Source organism: Euprymna scolopes, chromosome 29 (assembly GCF_053919585.1).
Source record: "Euprymna scolopes isolate OS-2025 chromosome 29, ASM5391958v1, whole genome shotgun sequence".
Taxonomy (NCBI): domain Eukaryota; kingdom Metazoa; phylum Mollusca; class Cephalopoda; order Sepiida; family Sepiolidae; genus Euprymna; species Euprymna scolopes.
The window spans coordinates 78,237,611-78,258,858 of record NC_136510.1 but is presented as its reverse complement, the minus strand read 5'-3'; the positions used below and the strand labels follow the sequence as shown (position 1 = coordinate 78,258,858).

Genomic DNA, 21,248 nt, shown 5'->3' with positions numbered 1-21,248 from the left:
AAAATCTATCCAGCTAACATTATTGTTGGCTAGTTTTTGACCTTCAAGTAGTACTTTATTTTATTTTTAGCTTCATGCCCTGTCTGGAGCAAAATGAAAGAATATATAAATAAAACATCAAATTTATGATCTGAACACCTCGTAAATATGTACAAATTATATATATATATATATATATATATATATATATTAGTGTTGGGATGATTAATTGAAAATTGGAACTTTTAAGAGTATCAGAATTGGAAAAATCCATGCCTATTTTCCGACACCATTTTTTCTCTTTTTACTTGATTTTGGTTAAAGCAAAATCTTCCACTGCTGGTAATAATAACAACTCTATAGTTAAATATTAAGAGTGCGATAAAGAATCCAAATCTGTAATTGTATTGGAATTGGGAATTTAGTAAGGAGTTGGGGGGGGGGGAGGAAATATTGGAATCATCCCATCACTAATATATTTGATTTATTAGAAGTATTGATCGACTTTGAATCCAGTAAATAAAGATTTGTTTCCCAACTTGAATGCTATAACCTCAAAGTAGATTTAAGAAAATTATCACTTACACACAATGACGTTTGATTCCTCTGCTGCATCGCCTAGCAACTTCTTTTTATAGTTGGCCAAACTCGCGTCATCCTCATCGGTCTTGAGGATTTCATTGATGGATTTTTCAGCAGGAGGTTTGTAATTGAGAGATGGTTCTTCCTCGTCTCCCTCCTCTTCCAAAACGGGCTGGTCTTTCTCTTCAGTTTCAGCCATCTGGAAAAGAATAAAGATTAATTGAATATATTTATCTTCAAAACAGCTACATGGTAAACAGCTGCTGATGCCCTTTTTTATTTTATTTTTTTAAATTTCACATTTTAAGTTTTTTTTTGTTTTTTTTTTGTTAGTTTCCACGATTATCTAGTTTTGTAATTTTGAAATTTCCAGCCGTAAGTCAGTTCATGCAAGTACCAAGTCTGAGATATGTTGAACTTAATATTTCTAGGAATCTAAACAAAATTTTTTTTTCTTTTTTAAACATAAATTACTTTAAAAGATTCTTTTGACATACACACGTCTCGTAAGAATCTGAGTAATTTTTGACACATATGCATATGTGCGTGTAACGCGAATTCCATGCATTTAGCCTGACGATTTTCTATGAGGATAAAACATGGACGCTTCTGTGTAGCTTGTCAAATATATTTTCATACCTTGCTATCAAGCTATACTCATGTACAAAGTATTGTTGCTGCAAATACTAAAAATGCATGCATAGTTATGTAATCCACAAGGAGACAATGTTGGTGTATCACAGTTTTTCACTGTAGCTAGACAAGTCTAGCAAGCAGAGATTGGTCATTTGTCCACTGCACTATCATTACAAGTCACAAAAAAATAGAAACCTAATCTAGGTATCATTTTCAAGCTCGAACCTTCAACCGACAAATATCGAAAAATTGGCTAAAAACATTAATTCTATCACCCTCAACCAGATGCTTTTTTTACATGGAGGGTAGCAAAAAATCGTTCCTTTATGACAAGATAACGAAATATACATGCGCAAATGATGTCGGGGATTGAATTAGTTTAAACATTATAAAAACCGACCCAATTTCAGCGACGCTTTCTTAGCTCAGTTAGTTAAAGAGCAGCATCATTATCTAAAGGTTGCAAGTTCGAATCGTGATGAACAATATTTAAAAAAAAAAAAAAAAAAAAAAAAAAAAAAATGATAAACATGAGAAAATCTGAAAAAAACAGCGTACGTGATGGAAAAAGAAAGAACAAACTGTTTCAATAATCGAAAAAATCGAGGTGTGTGTGTTAAACAAAAAAATTTGGCGAACATGAAGCGGACGATGTTCGGAAAAAAAAATATATATATATATATATATATATATATATATATATATATATATAGATATATATACAGATGCACCAGGCCAAATGTGACAACAATACTCCATACATGGGTGGATGGTGGCCTTGTAGAGGTAGTAACTGGTGATTTCACTTACCGATTTTCAACGCAATCCAAAAATACATACACACATGACATTGATTATTTACTTAGAACTATGAGTATTCATGCTCCCAGCCCTAAACCTCATTATTTTCATCTGATTTATTTTAATTTGACAAAATTAAATGAAGAGTCTTTATATATGTCCAGCATGAACTGAACCAACGATATAATTGTAATTAGCCTAATACATAATTAACGTTCCTATTGTATCACTATTGAGTTTACTTGTAGCTCTTTTTTATCTTGGTATAGGTCTTCCTTTTAAAGTACATCTCTAAGTGATAATCAAAACAGTCCATTGGACTAGTCATAGCGTTTCGTTCCATCTCTAGATCCATCGCCGAGCAATGTCCAAGGCATCCCTCAGGTCCGTGTCAGAGCACGCCTAGCTCAGAGGATAGTCTGTGAGGATGTTTGCGATAGTCTGCACATCGGCGCCAGAGGGACACCGAGTGGCCTGTACATGACCTTACTTGTGCAGATTGCCCCAGTGTTTCAGCAACCTTTACTCGGGCCTGGTTGAGTGCTACCCACTCTTTTTGGGTAGGGAGTGGGTAAGGATCAGAGCCTGCCGTGAGATCTTTTGGTATCTGAAGATAACAGATTCATCATTTCACCGATGCAGGCAGAAGGATGCTGGTATTGTTCCGAGGCCTATGACCGTAGCAAAGCTCTTGCAGGATGGTAGTTACCTTTCCATGGAATCTGTGTCAATCTTTCTAGAGAGCAATTACTGCACTAGCTTCATTTTGACAAAAACCCAATGGTGAACTTTAGTGAAACCAGATCAAATTTAAAGAACATTTTAATGATATAAATTTATCTTGTCAGATTTTTCAAGTCAGACTCAAATAGCATTTAAGCTGACAAATCATACTTTACTTCTAACCAGCCAATTTGCACCTGTTATTGTTGTACAATGTTATTGGCAAAATAATGTAATTTGCTACAATTTAGCAATTTTTTTTTACTCTAGCCAAGAAGACAACTGCTAACATGAAACTTTTCTGAATCATAAAAATAAAATTCAGCAAGGGGCATAAGTCATTTTAAAATGAATGAATGAGAGCAATCCATCTCCATGAATTAAATAAAGAATGCCATTCGAAATTCTGTACAGATTTTAGAATGCTACTAAAATTTTTTGAGAACATGCAAGATGAGAACAGTATCCCAAAACATCAGTGGCATAGTAAAAGAGGAGCCCCCGCCCCACATCTCAGGGGGCAGAATTTTGAGGGGGTAAAAATAGAAAATGGAAAAAATTAAAATAAAAAGCTAACAAAAAATCTGAAATTTTATACCAAAATAAGTTTTTATGGTTGTAATACGTCATTTTGTGTTTTATGCATGTAATACTGTTTTTTAAATTGATTTTCCACTGTCGGATCAGTTTTATGTTCAATGAAAATAAATATTTTAAGTTGAATACTCCTGTTTTATATAAAAAAAACAAAAAAAAAAACAAGTTCTTGAAAAGCTGGGGCCCGTTTTTTTGAGTCACCCGGTATGATTGTTCTATACAAAGCTCAGTTATTAATGTTGCCAGCTGTGAGCACTCTTTCTCAAAACTAATAACCAGTAAAATTAATAATTTTTTTTTTTTTTTTAATGATTTGACTTATACGTTTTTGTTTTGAAAAATCTTTGGTTTTCTTTGATGATAACTGTGTGTGTATCCGAATATTGTAATAGGATGAAAGTCTGGGACTAATACACAGCAGTCTAAAATCCTTGATTGTAATTCCATGAAAATAGATATCTTGAGGATTTTCTGGAATTTTGAAGATTAACGGATTATCAATGGCCAGTAGTGGGGGATGGATGGGACACATCTTACGACCACCGTGGGTGATAAAAATAGCTGCTATGCCACTGCAAATAATCTAAATAAGAAATTATATACAATGTTATAAAGTTGTTTGGTTATTTTGTTTTGAAAAGATACTAGCTTCAAATTCTTTATACCTTCAAATATTTATTCATAGTGTTTGGTTTGGTAGTTTTGTAAAGAAAAATTGTTTTTGTTTTTGACTTCGTAGACCATGGTTGAGTTTTGCAAAGGAAAAGGAAAAAAAAAAAAAAAAACAATAGCATCAATGTCTGGTTCATTTTAGGTCAGGAAGCTGGTATCTTTAAGACAACCTGTTATAAGGATTTTTTTTTTTTTGTAAAAAACGTATTAAAGCGATCATAAGCAGCTTCTATGAGAACCACAAAATGATTAAATTACATTTTTGTTCAGCTTTTCGACTAAGATTAAAGTGTAGCATCTGTTCAGGAGGGCATTCCCCCAAACATTATCTCCTTATCGGGGAGAGTAGGTATATTGCATGCCATCTGAGGTTCTCTCATCTGGGAAGAAGTGCTGACAGGTAGATACAAGTATCCCCCCCCCCAACGTGTGCTATCGGTTGAGGAGTCAAATTTACTAATATAATAGCAACATTTTCAATAATAAAATAAGTCTTTTATATGCGATTTCTTATTCTTTTTTTATAGTCGCACCACCTCCCACACTGAACACATAAGTGATAACACACACACACCAATCTAACATATAAAACTGTTTCTGCCTGTCTGTTTGTCTACATTTTTTCAAGGTGCATCTCCTGAGACTAAAGACTGCAGAGCGGCGCAATCAATGATTGCATTTTTTGTGGACAGTTTTTATTTATATATATATATAAAGGAAGATGTCAACACTTCTGGCAGTTCCAGCATTCCATCTGGTGTCCAACTATCTCGACCCTTTCCTGCTGCTGAATCAGGCTGGTTGGGATGAGAAAATGAATTTGGCTTTGCATAAACCAGCTTCACTTTAAACCAACTACTAATGTGTTATCCATCATCCTTAGGATAAATTGAATTTATTCAGGTTAGAGTGTTGGACAGCATTAAGGGTTTTCTTTTAGCAACGTTAATGCTGTCAGATATTTTACCTACCAAGCTATTCAGCTGTTAATACTCTTAAGCTAACACTTATCACTGTGTAATATGTACGGCTATGACAACAGCATATTCTTTTCATTGTTTTGACTCTCGAGTACATATTCGACACAGACAATTAATCAACCGAGAACCACATCACAATATAAAAGCATATAAGATATACACTCGAGCCTGCATCGGTGAAATGAGACACAAAGCATATAACGGATACACACTCAAGGGTCAAAACAATGAAAAGAATATGCTGTTGTTCTAGCCTTAGTAATGTGTTGGAAAAGTGTTATTACTAATTTCCTTATGTTCACATGCAATTCGTTTTTAGAGACAGACATGCACACAGACAGCTGTTCTTATGTATTATAGATAGATCTAAGTAAATATAAAGCGATAGAAAGAGAAAGGTGGATGGAGAAGCATTACATAATAATATACCAAAATTCCTTATTTACATTATCTATATACCTATACAGTTAAGTTTCTTCTCGTTCTCACATTGATATTAAAAGCCTACTTTTTCTATTTAAAAATTATTAAAGTGAACTTCTTAATATACCCAGTCATGAATATGTAATCAACTACTTGAAGGTTAACTAATTTGCATATTTCTTTAAAAAAAAAAAAAGTGCTGGTTTCATTTCACTATTACACTGAATTCTATTTATGCATAGTTTCTACATTCTGCATAATTGCATAGAATTTTAGTTGAAAATGTCCTAGCACATGGAGCACATATATAAAAGTGACCATATCAATATGTATGCAAAAAGTTTCTACCAAACTCCTATCTAAATATTTGGTCTACAGAGTTGAAATTTGATATTTAGGGTATTTGGATCTGCAGCACACTTGCTTTCATTTTTAGCTAGTAAAACTTCTACCAAGGGGTCAAATTTGAAAGAAAAAAAAAACATTCACCTGCGCCTGGTGTAAGTCGGCTGCACAGATTTTCTGCACATTTATTAATTAAAAATTATAGGCTAAACAGCGTTATTTTTCCGCAGTTTTTGTATACGTATGGATTTAGATCATAGGATAACCAATAAGGCTAGAGAGCTATGTTTTGGTTTCGATTTTATCTGATGGTACACAAATCATGTTTATTTTTTTCACTTTTGAAATCATTACTATATATTAGATCCAATACAATAATTGATAGAGAATTGGCTCTATAATAAATACAAAATCTGCAAGAGTTAAATATATTTAAGCATATTTTTCAATCGGGCAACGCCGGGCCATCTGTTTATATATTATTAGAAAAGCTCCCCCCTTTTTTTAATATTAAATCACTCAATCTGGGGTGGGGGAGAACAGAAATTGGGCACTCAATTTTTTCAGTCAATTAAAACTTTTGTTATGCCGACTTTTAAAATAGTACTTATAAAAAAAATATCAGATAGAAGTATTTCAAGTTATGAATGGACTTCTGTCCTCATATAAGGGTAAATACATTTTTGGCTCAGACGAGAGATTCCCGATCATTTACATTGTCTTCTCTGGAGAATTTTATATACATATATAAATTTAATCAAAATAGTATACATGTGAAGTTTTAAAGGGGTTATACACTCATAGGTATTGCACTTCGATATCTAGAAACACTTTCATTGTCTTCCATGGATGGTAAAATTTACTTAATACACTTTTCATGTAGATTCTTTAACCTTTTTCTATAGAGAATACAAAGCATCACATACCGACATTATATATGGATGACAAAAGAGCTATATTATAAATTCCAAGATTTTTATTCCTCTTACAATTTATTTCGGCATGTCGAAATTTTCAATTTTTTTTTTTTTTTTTTTTTTTTTACAACAGCTGTTTTGTAACGTAGAAAGAATCAGTTATGTCAATACTGAATTTTTTCTGCTTTAACTCATCAGAAAAATTGGAACTTTTTAACTTTAAATAGAAGTTCCAATTTTTCTGATGAGACAATTTTGAAAAAAAAAAACAAAAAAAAAAACAAAAAAAACAAAAACAAAACAAGTGAAGCATGCATGGTCCCCCGTGAGTGCACAATGAACGAGACATAAAATTTGTTTTTTAAAATGACTAAGTTTAGCATTTGCCCCCACCCCATTAGCTCCAAAAGTCCCCAGGGGATGTCAAATACTGGTGAAAATGAAAAAACGGTGCAGTTTTAGGCCTTAACATACGTAAATTTGAGTTCTGCACCATGCAAAAAAAAGAAATGACTAAGTCCATCATTTGCCCCCCTCCATTAGCCCCAAAAGTCCCCAAGGCCTTAACATTTAAATTGGAGTTCAGCACCATGCAAAACTGTTAAATAGATATACACAGAAAATTTGGACAAATATGGTAAAATAGTCCCAAAAATGGAGTGTTTTTATTAGCCCTAAAAGAGCCACTTTTCAGAAAGTTTAATAAGCACAAAAGTGTCAATTTTAGCCATTTTAACCTGAAAGGCACCCCTACAGGGGCAACCAGAGTTTTCCCGGAAAATTCATTGTTACTTTTTTTACTAATATGTTTAATGTTTGTGCAAAATTTCAAAAAATTCCAAAGCGTAGTTATTGAGAAAAGTGAGAACAGACGAACGAACAAGGGTGAATTTACAAATCCACCCTCCTTTTCTCTGGGGGAGGGGAGAGGGGGAACAAAAATTAGTATTGTCATAAGAACAATTGTTTTTGCATTACGAAACAGTTGCTGTAAAAAATTTGGAAATTGATATGCTGAAAGAAATAGTAAGATGTTTTGTCATCCGTTTGTATATAGTCTTAAAATTAATATACATAAAGCTTCATAAATAAAAGAATTTGTACAAATAATTGAAAACGTTTTACACACACACACACACACACACACACACACACAGTAAAGAGGCCTTATTTTTTAGTTATACATAAAAATGTCTTGTATCATTTGAATTATTCCGATTATTGTTCTCATGTTGAGTGTTTGAGTGTTATTTGCATGTTCAGGGGTACTTGTTGAACCTGAAAAATTTTTTTCAGGTTCTGGAGTTTTTCTGCAAGAACTTGTGATGTAGTGGATAAAGTATTCCGTAAAATTCAGCTGTAAATTACTCTTCTGAAAATTGCAGGTTCAATCCTAAGTGTTGGCAACACTCAAAATACAATTGCGAATTACTTAAAACTTCTATCCAGTCATAGCTGACAGAACAAAAGCATACTACCTCTGGATTAAATAATTCAAAATTCTCGGCAGATTTCAGAGCTTAACAGGATAGACTTGAAGGTTGGATATCAACAAAGGGGCTCCCTCAGTCTTTGACAGACTATGGATACCCGCATGAAATTTTTGTAACAGGAGGTGTGCAATCTCCAAGCACACCTCTCCTGAGTCGACATTGTTAAATACCAGTAGCAAGTGAAATGTATGTATAAGACGACTGGAAACAAATAGAGATAAGTGGAGAGCATATACAGAGCCTAGAATTCCCAAATTTTTACATTATCACCCATCTGGTACTAACCAGGCTCAACATTGCTTAACTTCAGTGGTCTGATGAGAACCAGTGTGTCAACGCGATTATGCTGTATATATCAATCAAAATGTTGCATAAATAAGATGAGAACAGTAGTCCAAATAATCCTCATCTAAAAAATTCAGAAACAGGAAGAATGTAACAACATATGTAAAGGTTTATGGATCATCGAATGAAATCCAAAAATAATAGTAATATGTATAGTAATATATGAGTAATATGTATAGTAATATATGAGTAATATGTATAGTAATATATGAGTAATATGTATAGTAATATATGAGTAATATAGGTTGTGACCAAAAGGTCATAGGTCGAGTGATATTTTATATTTTAAAATTTCTTAAAAATCTAACTTTTTTCTTTAAACAACTCCAATGAGAAAGTCATTGAATGGCCATATGATGGGGAGGGGGAGGGAGACAGGAAGTCATTTTTCGGTGACAAATCATGTAACTGTTCTACTCCACGAATTAAAAAAAGTTTTAGCTTTTACAGCAACAAACGATAATCATAAGCGGGGAAAATCGCTTGTAAGAAAAAAGAAGAAAAATAGGGGGGGGGGGGTAAAAAAAAAAAAACTAGCAATTTATGTTAAAATCTTTTTCTGGATTAAAAAAAAAAAAAAAAAGAAGAAAAAACCTCACCCCGTTTTTTAATTTTTTTTACACTACATTATCTAATAGAATGGCTAGTACAAATTTTGTATGGTTGGTTTATCATCAAACACATTTCAATCACTTATTTTACAAGTGACCTATATTAATAGATGCACAAGCCCCCCCCCCCCCAAAAAAATAAACTAACACCAAGAAAAAAAAGTTGCCAGATTAACAAATTATCACCAATAGATTTTTTAACCTCAAGAATCTGAAATATAAGCATTTAATGATTCTGAAGTTTCTTACATAACAAAAAAAGTTTTCACATTATGACCCGGTTAAACATAAGTGTTCATCTGAAAAAGTCCGGCTGAAAAAAAAAAAAGAAAAAGCTAGTATATAAACGCAATGTAATGTTAAAGTGTGTGTGTGTGGGGGGGGGGGTTGTCACACCCTCCATATCTGCAACAAATGAAACTTTCAGTTCATGAATACATAAGTTCAGTCATAATATAATTCACGATTCCCTCCGATTCATTTTGGAATAAAAAATAATAAAAGGCATTCCTTTGGAAACACTCCTTGTGTGTGTATGTGTACACACAAGGAGCGTTTCCAAAGTAATGTCTCAAATTTTTTTATTCCACCAGAATAAATCGGAGAGGATTGCAAATCTTCATATAATATTTTGATTGCAGCAATTACCCTAAATATTCAAAATCATATAGTACTCACGACCCTAAAAAAGATCTCCTTGGTACAGTTAACTCACACTGGCTTTTATGAGGAATGGTGAACCTCCCCAAGTGATGTTACCTCAAGTAACAGCCCAAAGCTAAATACTTCACCAGATAAGATGATTTATTGTTCTGGAATCCATTAGGACCAAAAGATCACAAGAAAGATACACTATAACATACTTAAACACTGAGTACAGATTCCTAAAATAAACATACTCCAAGACATGCTTATGCACTGAAAGGAGCAAACAATTTATAGTATGCATAGCTCTCACTTCCCTTATTTTGTCCTTTAGTCCTCACATTCTGACAAAGAGGGAAAGAATTGCTGTTTTCTGGGTCAGAATCTATCCATCTCACACTTCTTGTTGGCTGAAAGTAGTATATATTTTTTTTTGTAGCTTCTTACATCAAGTGGCCTTATGCCTTGTCTGGAGCGATTTCTATTAAAAAAATAAAAAATAAAGAAAAACTGCTGTATGGCTAATAACTTTGGTTCTCATGCAAAGAATTTTCACACACCATGGAATAACTACGTTGCATCCACCTCTGACTAAATCACACCATCCATGCAAAATGAAACATTGCCGGCATCAAAAGAGATTTTTTTGAAAAGGAAACTTTGCTGGTGTTTGGTCACATTCTTCGACAACCAGGTAGGAATTCATTCTTAAATTGATAGCACCAATTAAACTTGCTGGCTGAAGTGCAGAGTGGTTTCTCCCAGTACTTTTAAATTTTCCATTTTTGAGTGCTTATTGTTACTCCAAAGATGTGACCCCTTCATGTCCGCCACTTTTTCTTGTTAACACTTAACACTTGTTTTTCGAACTAAACAAATGCTTTAAAATAAGTTAAATTGCTAAAAACTTATCCAGCTAAGTAAAAAAGAGTAACTTATCTTACCTTTCAATAACATTTGTTTGTTATTTGTTTTTTGATAACTTTTTTTGTTTTGTTGTCTACAATCAAAAATGACCAATTAGAAACGGCTATTTTAAGACCTGAATAAAAATAGCAAAAACAGACATGGAGCTGGTAGCTGGGCTCCACACTTTTGGTATTCGTCGCTAGAGCATGACAAAGACTCAACTGTCAAATGACATGAGTAGAGTGCCTTGACAGGGTGAACTCATTTGGAACCGACTAAACCCAACCTGGATAAATGTTGCTACAGTTACACCTTGTAAAAAAAAAAAAAAAATTTTTACCTCTGATTTTAATAAAATTTAAACAAATCTTTACAATGACGTTTATGAATTTTTGAGATGAGGATTGATTATTCGTATTATTTGGATTCTTTGGACTACTGTTCTCATAGTTTTGGTTGAAGTAATTTTCAACCTTCTTTAGGTTTTGTCAAACACTGAAATCTTTTTGTAAGACTTTGAAATCTGCACAGAATTTTGAAAGGAACCCTTCATTTAATTCATGAGGGTAGCATGCTCTTGTTCCATCAGCCATGATTGGGTAGAAGTAATTCGCAATTGTAATTGTGTTGCTCACACTGAGGATTGAACCATCAACTTCCAGAAGAAAGATTCCAGAGTTCAACAAGACACACTTGAGGAAGATCAGAGGTTACATCAAGCAAAATGTTGTGAAAATAACACTCAAGATGAGAATAGAAATCTGAAGAAACCAAATACAAAATCTATACAAATTTCAAGCATTTTAAGGCTTCTAATATTGTTGATAGGATTCACCTTGGCAGAGTATGGTCAACCTTTTTCCTGGTTCTGAATCACATCTCTAACCAGAATGGCCAATGCACAGTGGTCCTGAGCAAAGTCATGAGAGATGGTTAACCAATTAAGATTCTACCATAAAAAAACAACCATGTATGCACCTGACAAATCCTCATGATCATCTAACACCCCCATCTCCTCTGAGCAGAAAGAGCCCTCTTAATGGTGATATATTTCCAGAAAAAAAAAAAAAAAAAATGTTCTAAGCTCAGAATTTCAGTTATGTAGTCTATATTTCCAGGTTTCACCATGATAGCAAATTTTAAATAGCTTTAAAATATTTTTGAGTTCATACCTCCTCAAATATACAATGTTTTTTTTTTGGGGGGGGGCAGTCTTGTAGCAGGATTGTGTGTTAAAATAATGTTATGAGGTGCCTTCAGTAAGTTTCCAGACTTTTTGTATGGGCACTTATATTGATAGTACACACATGAAACTAGTTCCCTTCAAAGTAATCTCCTCCGGCTTCAATGCACTTATTGTACTGTTCCAACAACTTCTGGAAGGCCCCCTTGGCATTGGTAGAAGTCTACCTTGAAGTCTGACTGATCAATGAAAAGTGTAGCATACATCAGTGCCTTAAACAATTTCAGTCCCAGCAGACATAATGAGCACACCACTCAGTGTTCTAACAGTGCCATATCAGAGCAATAGGTCAAAACCTAGTATGTTTTTTCACATCAAGATATTGACCTCAGTTGATACACCAAAGTCTATAAATCTTTAATAACGCTGCTCTACAGCATGCTGTATCTTGCCATTTATTATTTCAATGCTCCTCCTGCTTCGGGTACAGCATAACCTTGCACCCCCCCTTTTTTTTATTACATTTTCACTCCAAACAAGGCACAGTGCCACTTTGATATAGGTGGCTACTATCAGGGACACAAGTTGCAGGGATACTATGTAGGGAGTTGAGCAGCAATATGTCTGTTTACATTACACTTGAACTTCTGCATGTCAGTGCAGTTGGAGAAGCAGGAAACTGGAAAGGAATTCCAAAGTCCAGCAGTTCTGGGGAAGAAACTATTAGAGTAAAAGGCTTTCTTACATATAGGGATATCTACTGTGTAAGGGTGGGATTTTGCTGCTTGTCAGGGTTATTTACGTTGAGGGGGGTACAAGGTCTTGTAGTTCGTCGGAGCATCCACCATTAAAATAAAACAGGCAGAGGGATGCAACATTTCGTCGATGGGACAGAGGTTGAAGCTGAAATGGCAGTTCAGGACCTATCAGGTTGGCGACTCTTTTGAACCCTGTCCAGAGGGGAGAGACTAGTAGCAGAGGCACCAGCCCAGATGTGACAACAATACTCTGTACATGGGTGAATGATGGTCTTGTAGTGGTACAAAACACCTACTATAATATGGGAGTAATCCACATTAAGAAGTGCTGAACAAAACGTTTGGTCGACACAAACTATGATGGCCATTTCGGACAGTGATATTTCGCAGCTAACCAGAGTTTGGGGCTGAAATATTATACATATTTATCATTCAGTTGTAATAAATAATGAGTAGTCGGGGAAAGTCACAAGGAGTGGAGAGTGTACAGGATTTTTCGAAAGTTAACACACCTCTAATTCACTTGCAAGCTACTTTCTAATCATGTCGATTAGAGTTGGCCAACATATTTGGATGCTCATGCACATTTCAGAATTTCGCATCTGTAATCAATGTAACCACACTCCTTACAGGATGTGGCTTCCAGCCAGGTATTTAGTAGATAGATTTATTTTGTCCAGTACATCTGTAGGTGTTTCTGCATTAGTCAGTTGTTGTTCTATTGGCCAGCCGAAATTAAAAGTAAATACAGTGAACATTATTTTTCTGGCGAGGCACTAGCTCTAGTATCCCAGACACAGATATTCAACACTCTTAGATCCTTCATTAGATCAGGACACAAAGTAAATGACCAAAGACAAAGCGTAATTTTTGTTTTGAGAATTTGTAAAGTCTACTTTGAACATTAAATCTTACAAAATGGTTCCAAAAAAGAAATAAAGCTTCAAAAATTAAGTTTTCATTGATCAAGAGCCAATGAGAATTCAATTTCTGATAAATTTTACGGTTATAAAAGTATTCTAATGTGTTTTGGCATTTTTTAACAATGCATTCGTGATAGTTGAAGAGTTGTAATTGAAGTTTTCACATGTTTAAAAGCAAACCAAACATGACGTTTTGATGATTGTTGTGGTTTCTAATTGAAAGGAAAAAATATCTTTGACTGTTTAATTTTAATGGCATTTCAACTTTTATGGCCATTTCATGCTGAAAAGTGTCCAAAGTGATAACTATTCTTTTAAAAATTCATTTTAATTCCCTATTAGTTTTTTCGGTTTTCTTTTGGGATGATCATCTTTAGTGAACTATTACCTGTAATTATATTCATGCAGATATTCTACAGGATTTATATTTGCGTAATCTCTATATAAATAAAATGAACTCATTTTTTCCCCCCGTGTGATTTTGACCTTAATAGGATTAAAAATTAAGATATTTCATGCAAATATAATATGCACAAACGGCAGAACAATATCTGAGGTGTGTTATAGGCTTATTATTTCTCAAATTCCTTGATAATCTTAGATTTCTATACTTTTTCTGCTGAGAAGTCACGGCCAAAATCGGTTAAGATCAATGGAAGTGGTAAAATATTTTCTCTCTAATAAATTCCTCCTCCCCCTACCACCACTTAACACCGTTTGAGGATCGTTCACAAGGAACAGTTGAGAAGAGAACACCGGTTTGGCTTCGTAGTTCTTTCATGTGAAGTTATTTAAAATCACTAAACTAAGCTGCAGTGCTCTGTGGCGTAGTGGTTAGCGTGCTGGACAATTCACATTATATTTTCACGTTCGCGCCGACCTACCGTAGTCGTTTTTTTTTTTTTTTTTTTCCTAAACAACTGGAATGGACTTTTCTTGGTGGCCAAACTGTTAACGTTGCAGATGTTTTTTTTTTCACACTTTATTTTCCTACTTGTACTCATGACTCCAGGTTTGATCCTTCCTACTTACCTACCATAACATTTTTTAAAACTCCCCCCCCCCGTCCCGGAAACAAACACTCGGGCAACGCCGGGTACCCCCGCTAGTATTTTCATAAATAGAAACCTTATATATGCGCATATATATTTGTTTAAAACATTTTTGCCTACCAAACTCCTAGAGTTTTTAGCCTAAAGACACGAAACTTAATATATAGGGTATTCAAACCCATATAAGACTTTATATTTGGGTTTTAGCCGGGGAAAATTGATATAAAAGTATGAAAATTAAAAACATGAAATTTGCCAAGTGAAAGTCGAACAACGGCATTACGAATATGCATGCATAGCTTAATAGCTATTGGTTCAAGTTTTAATTTTTAGCCTTGCAGCAAAAATGTCTTCATCGCTCAGCCATTAACGTTAAAGGAAAAAGTAAATTGTAAACCAAATGTTTTGGTTTCGATTCTCAGTGGTGGCACATGAGTCATTTTTTAAGAACTTTAAAATCGTTACTATATATATATATATATATATTTATATATATATAAAAGCGAAAATGTGTGTGTGTGTGTTTATATGTCTGGCAAAAACTTTTGACACGGGCCACGGATTTTCGCCAGATAGGTATCATTTTAAAGCTCCAACCTTTGCCCGACAAATATCAAAAAATTGGCCAAAAACATTAATTTCTACAAGGAGGGTGCCGAAAAAATCATTCCTTCATTTTCCCTCCTCCTGCTACTACGACAATGACGTCATGTTTGACCTAGAAAACGTTGACGTTAGTTTAAACCAACTGCAAGTGTTTTTAAAGCTTTAATTTTATCCGTTATGTCTCTTTGGCGTAGGGGTAACGTGTTGGGCATTTTTTTTCCGCCTTAGCCTCGATGCTTCGGGTTTGAGCCTGTCTTTCTACGTAAACTTTTTTCCCTCTTTTTTTTTGACATTTGTTCGCTGTTTTGCTTTGTTTTTTCCCATTTTTTTTAATATTGTATCTTTTTTTTCTAATATTAAAACAGGGTAGCCCTCTCCTACATACACACCTCCAAACACCCGGGCTACGCCGAGTACGCCCCCCCCCCCGCGCTAGTATATATATATATATAAAAGCGAAAATGTGTGCATGTATGTATGTTCGCTTTTTGTGTATGTCCGAGAAAGACTTTTTTCCAAGAAGCAATCGGTCGGCTCACTCCTTAAAACTTTTTATATCACGTCTAAATAATAATATCTATGAGTTAACAATGGGGGTCGCCTGTCTATTTAATTTGCCAGAGTTTGAAAAGATAAATATTCCACATTTTTCGATCACCGCATGTGGATTGGGCTTTTTCATATAATAAAAGTGAAACGAAGCTTAAGCCATCGTTCCCGGTGCTATCACCGGGAATGTTCAAAGCAATCAGCTTTGATCAATGTGGAGTTTCTCCTTATATCAGACAATTTCTATTCAATTTAAACAATCCCCTTTTTATGGGGAGCTGGTCCCCCCCCCCCAACATCTTGGGGGGAAAAAAAAGCTGCTTCGCAGTAAATAAAATACTGCTCCACAGTGAAAGTCGACTTCATTAAGTCATTAAGTACGGGCACCTGCCAATTCTTAATACTTAAATAAATTCAAACATGTTTCCGTTACTATTTCTTGGTGGCCCAGTGGTTGACGTCGCACGTTTTTTTTTCACACTTTAATTTCTAATTTTGCCTCAAGGCTTCGGGTTCCATCTTTCATACTTACCTACCAGAACTTTTTTTTTTTTTTTAAATTTAACCCCTACCCCCTCCAACACAAACACCCGGGCAACGATTTTTTATTATCCTTTTGTTTGGATTTGCCCAAAACCACACACTTCTCCAAACACCCGGGCAACGCCGGGTAGCCCCTGCTAGTCTACAATATAAATCTCACCTGTTTGTTTAAATGTATGCAGGTTTGTATGTCTAACAAAAACTTTCAACAGAGGCAACAGATCCTGACAAGATCGGTATCTTTTAAAGCTTGCTGTCTCTGACAACATATCGAAAAATTGGCCAAAAACATCAATTTCTTCACCCTAAACTCAGCCATTTTGTACAAGGAGGAGTTGATTTTTTCGGCAGCATTTTAGCAAGTCATCATCACTGTTGGCTTGACTTTGGTTAATTTCAACGCTTTTGACTTCTGGTCGCGTCATGGAGACATCGGATTTTCTTTAACTTTCTTTTCCACCTTCGCATCACAGGTTTGAGCCTGCCTGCTTGCCTATTACCACTTTTTTTTTTTTTTTTTTTTTTTTTTTTTTGCTCAACACACCTCAAAACACCCGGGCACCCGTGCTAGTATAATAATATGAAATCTGCATTAATCAAAATATCATATTCAAGCATATTTTATGATCAGGCAATGCTGGGCAGCTTGCTAGTATATATATATATATATATATATATATATATATATATATATACACATACATACACATACATACACACACATATATATGAATCCACACACACAGATACAAATATACACAAATACATATATAATTCTTTTCCTTGTTTATTCTGACGTGTTAAATTTCATAGTAGATGCCCCCCCCCTCCTTTTTTTTAAATAGGTATTTGAATATTTAGTTTGGGTTTATAAGATTGAATATTTTTGATCAGTTTTGAGTTTTTTTTTTTTAAATATTTTTGACAGGTTGGTTTCAGGTGTAGACAATTTGTCAGAAAGTGGTTCACAATGAAAAGTTCCTGACAGTGCATAAAATGAGGCTTCCCTTCATCTCAAAGAGATAGGAATGTGTGAAAAAAAACAAAAAAAAAACTTAAGTGATTTAGCTTGGAGCAACTCTACCAGAGGATAATGAACCCAATTAGTTATATAAAATCTATAAACGTGCTCTATCCAGGGGATGAAACAAACCTCTATACTAAGATCAAATAACTATACTCAAGTACCACCTTATCAAGGGTGATATTAATTTTGCATTTTCTTTGTGTTATTAAGAGTTTTTCTTTTCCAGGTTACTTTGAATTAATTTACTATTTTCAGTAGCAAGCGTTTTTCTTTCATGTATTTTTAACTTAATGCACATAACGTGTGTCTATGCATACAAGAACCGCCCCATTTTAAAAAGGGACACTCACCAATATGGTGGGTTTAATATAAGAGTTTAAATTGTCTTTTACAAAACAAATCCTAAATCAAAAAGGAAATTTTAATGTATTAAATGTTTAACCCAATTATCAAATTATGTTTCCATCCATTTTATTTATTCAATTTTTATTAATTTACGATCTAGCTGGATCAATTATGAATCATATTACGAAAATTCAATGTATTAGCTGTTGAAATGAATCTTGTATGATCAACCAAGGTTGCACTTCTGTTTCATTTTTGTATGTTTTTGGATAGGTAATGAAATTTTACTTCATCGATTTATTGCTTCCATTATAATTAACTAGCATGCTGCCCAGCGTTGCCCTGTCATAAAATTTTCTTAAATATGATATTTTAAGTTATGCAGATTTTGTATTTATTATAGAGCCAATTCTCTATTGATTATATTGTACTTAATATATAGTAGTGATCTCAAAAGTTTTAGAAAAAAATATGACTTGGGTGCCATCAGCTAAGACTCAAAACTAAAACATTTATTACAGCATGCCAGCATTATTACCAAATGAGTTAACGACAAATGGATATCAAAACTTAAAAAATTAATATTGTTAAATGCATATTTTTACATCTATAGAAAACACACGTTTAGTAGACTTACACCTGCCAAGTTCCAATATGGACTCGTTAGCAACTATTTATACCAGCTAAAAAACAAATCGAATTTGCTCCACAAGTCTAAATCCACTATACATCCAGTTTCAAACCTGCAGACCAAAATTAACAGACATTTCCGTATACACAAAGTCATGATTAAGTTTTGCAAAAAAAGACCAATGTTTGGTATATTTTTGATGAGGAAGACAGTCTGATCTAGTAGCACCAGCTTCCTTAACAAAAGGGACCTGGGAGCAATGGTTACTAAGAGGCAACTTTACATTCCTCACAACCTCCAAATGAGGTTTTACAACTGGATATCTTTTAAGGTAATACCCAGGACTTCTGATATGAAATGTTCAAGCTAGATTCTTTTAGTTTTGGGTAAGCTGTTGTGAAAGTGGTTCAAAAGCCATCAAAATGTTGATGCTCAGCATGAAAGCCATGCTATGACAAGAATTATCACTCACTCTTCCAGGGTTAAAGGTGATAAGATATGTTGAAGAATGTCACTAGGATCACACGCTTTCCTGTCTGACAGACAATCGATCTCTACCCCCTTACAAATGTAGGTGTGAATAAGAGATTTTGTTTGTTGTAATTTAAAGGTTCGCACGTTCTAGCAAACAACACAGCAGGCTTATATTCTGTACAAGATATTGTATTTGTAATTAAACCCAGAGATCACTGGAGCCTGACATGTAGGCCGATTCCTTTGATCCACTTCTCTGCCCAAAATCTGGATTTTATCCATGTCAGATTTCATTGATTCTCAAATTATTGTTTTCTGACGCTCCCCCCTTTAAGAGAGGCTAGTATATTGAGTCTCTACAACAATAGAATAACAATTTTTGATCAGGTTGTGTACGTAAGAGAGAGCCTAATAATCCAGGCAATATTAAAACCATCACAAACCAGCCAGTTTTGTTTATTATTTTTTTCCTTCTAATATATTTACACCAAACAAAGTACACTGCCACTGAGACAAGTGAATTAGTGGACAAACTTACAGGGCCCGCGAGATTGGGAGCTGTGCAGAAACATATAGCTAACTATAATAATTATTTAAATATTAATTATTTTTATATCTACAGGCATTAGGGTTTCATGCTTACATAACCATCAATGTAGGAAGTGATAATTATTGTCGTTGGGAGATTCAAATCCAGGCACAAAGCCATTCTTGACTTTTTAGGCTAGCATTTTTACTCCAGGCCACCGGTAATCAACAAAAATTTAATTTTATTTTAAAAATACCATGTTGAAAAGCATTCACAGTAAACAGCCAGAGAATATATACTGAAAGTCAGAATGATATATAAGCGCATGGAGGTTAAAACTTGAAGTTATTCTTAGACAATACCAAAATATTATGAGAAAATAAAAAAATACTAAATATATAAAGCTTCTAAAACTGATCGTGTTAATTCAATGCAAAATTATCAAACTCAAGAGCCTTTTAAAAGGTCACGTGTTCTAATTTGTGTAGTCATGACAACAACTCTGGCTCATCAACGAAATATTGAAAAGTTCTGCTAAAGGTTCAGATAGTTTGGGTGCAAATAATAGACTAGTAAATTGGTTTATAAGCAGGCTGGGACAATCCACTATGCTTAGATGGGTAAATCCGTTCTCTGGGTTCTAATTGGTTGCTTGTTCACAAGTGCATTATCTATCTGTCCATATATGTAACATTATCTGTGTGCATGCAGAACAATCTACCAAATTACTCGTCAGTTTTTGATCTACTTGATATATAGGGGATTATTAGGACCTGCAAGACAAATTTGATTTGTTTTTTTAGCCGGTAAAAATAGCTGCTAAAGGGCTAAAATTGAAAAAATTTGGAATCTTAAAGAGTTTATTATGAGAATTTTTGATGAGGAAGACAGTCTGATCTAGTAGCGCCAGCTTCCTTAACAAAAGGGACCTGGGAGCAGTAAATGGGCCGAGAACGATTGCCATAAATGCTGTAGACACCGATCTTTCAATTCATATTTTTAAGATAAGTACAGGAATAAAGAGTCTATACATCTGCAGATTTTGCCACAACAAAATGTTAACATCTTTTCCAAGATTGACATCAGTGAGGTGTCAGGAACAACTGTGAATACACACATTCAAAATGATTAAATGATGTCAAGAGTAGGAGAAAAAAATGTGTCTTAGGAATTTACTCAATGCATAAGTAAAAAACAATAAAAAAATTAAAAAAAAAAACCCTTCCAATTTCAATGACAAATATTATTTTGAATTCGATCGGCCCAATTCCAAAAATTCTAACAAAAGTAATGAGCCACACCCTTTTCTTGTGTATGTGTTACAATTAATTGAATAGAAAAAAAATCCATACATTAGCATGCAATAAAACAAATCCTAATTTATAACCAGACTAGCTGAAATACTCAACATCATGTTTCTCAAACCTCCTCTCCTGCATATCAGCCAAAGTTTAATAATATATATATGTGTGTGTGTTACAGGATTTTAGGAAAAACATCAGCACCACCAGAGACAGATAAAAAACAAGCTAAAGAGGGTTTAAGATAGGCTTTTATATTGAAACTTTATAATTGAACACTCTGCTGGGGTTTTTCTCCCATAAACTTTACAAAAGGTGTGTGTGTGTGTGTGTGTGTGTGTGTGGGTGTATACACACACACACACACACACACACTCGGTGGGGGTGGGGGGTCAATGCACATCTGTAATTGGCAGTCAGATACCCCACCAAATCCTGAAGGTGAGAAATTAGAGATTGTACTTAAAAATTAATGCAGCGGTTTGAACACTTTTACCCACTGGAGTTTAATTTTATTAAGCAAACTTTTGAAATGGGGAAAAGAATTGATAATTTATTTCTTGTAAATAAGACAAGAAATTTGAATTGGTCATTTTTCACTGTATGCCACTTTCTTTTTGGGAGAGAGTGGGGTCGAGTAGAATCAGACAATTTTCACAGACTCGAATA

The 21,248-nt window shown here is 34.2% G+C and overlaps 1 protein-coding gene across 2 annotated transcripts in view; it reads right to left on the bottom strand.

The window, feature by feature from the left end:
- Window positions 1–21,248, bottom strand: part of LOC145252733 (rho GDP-dissociation inhibitor 2-like) — a 170,618-nt gene that overhangs the window by 38,724 nt on the left and 110,646 nt on the right. For both annotated transcript variants that reach the window (XM_080112598.1, XM_080112597.1), the window contains exon 2: window positions 565–760. In XM_080112598.1, the coding sequence (XP_079968724.1) occupies window positions 565–760 (196 nt within the window). The remainder of the gene's footprint in view (window positions 1–564; window positions 761–21,248) is intronic.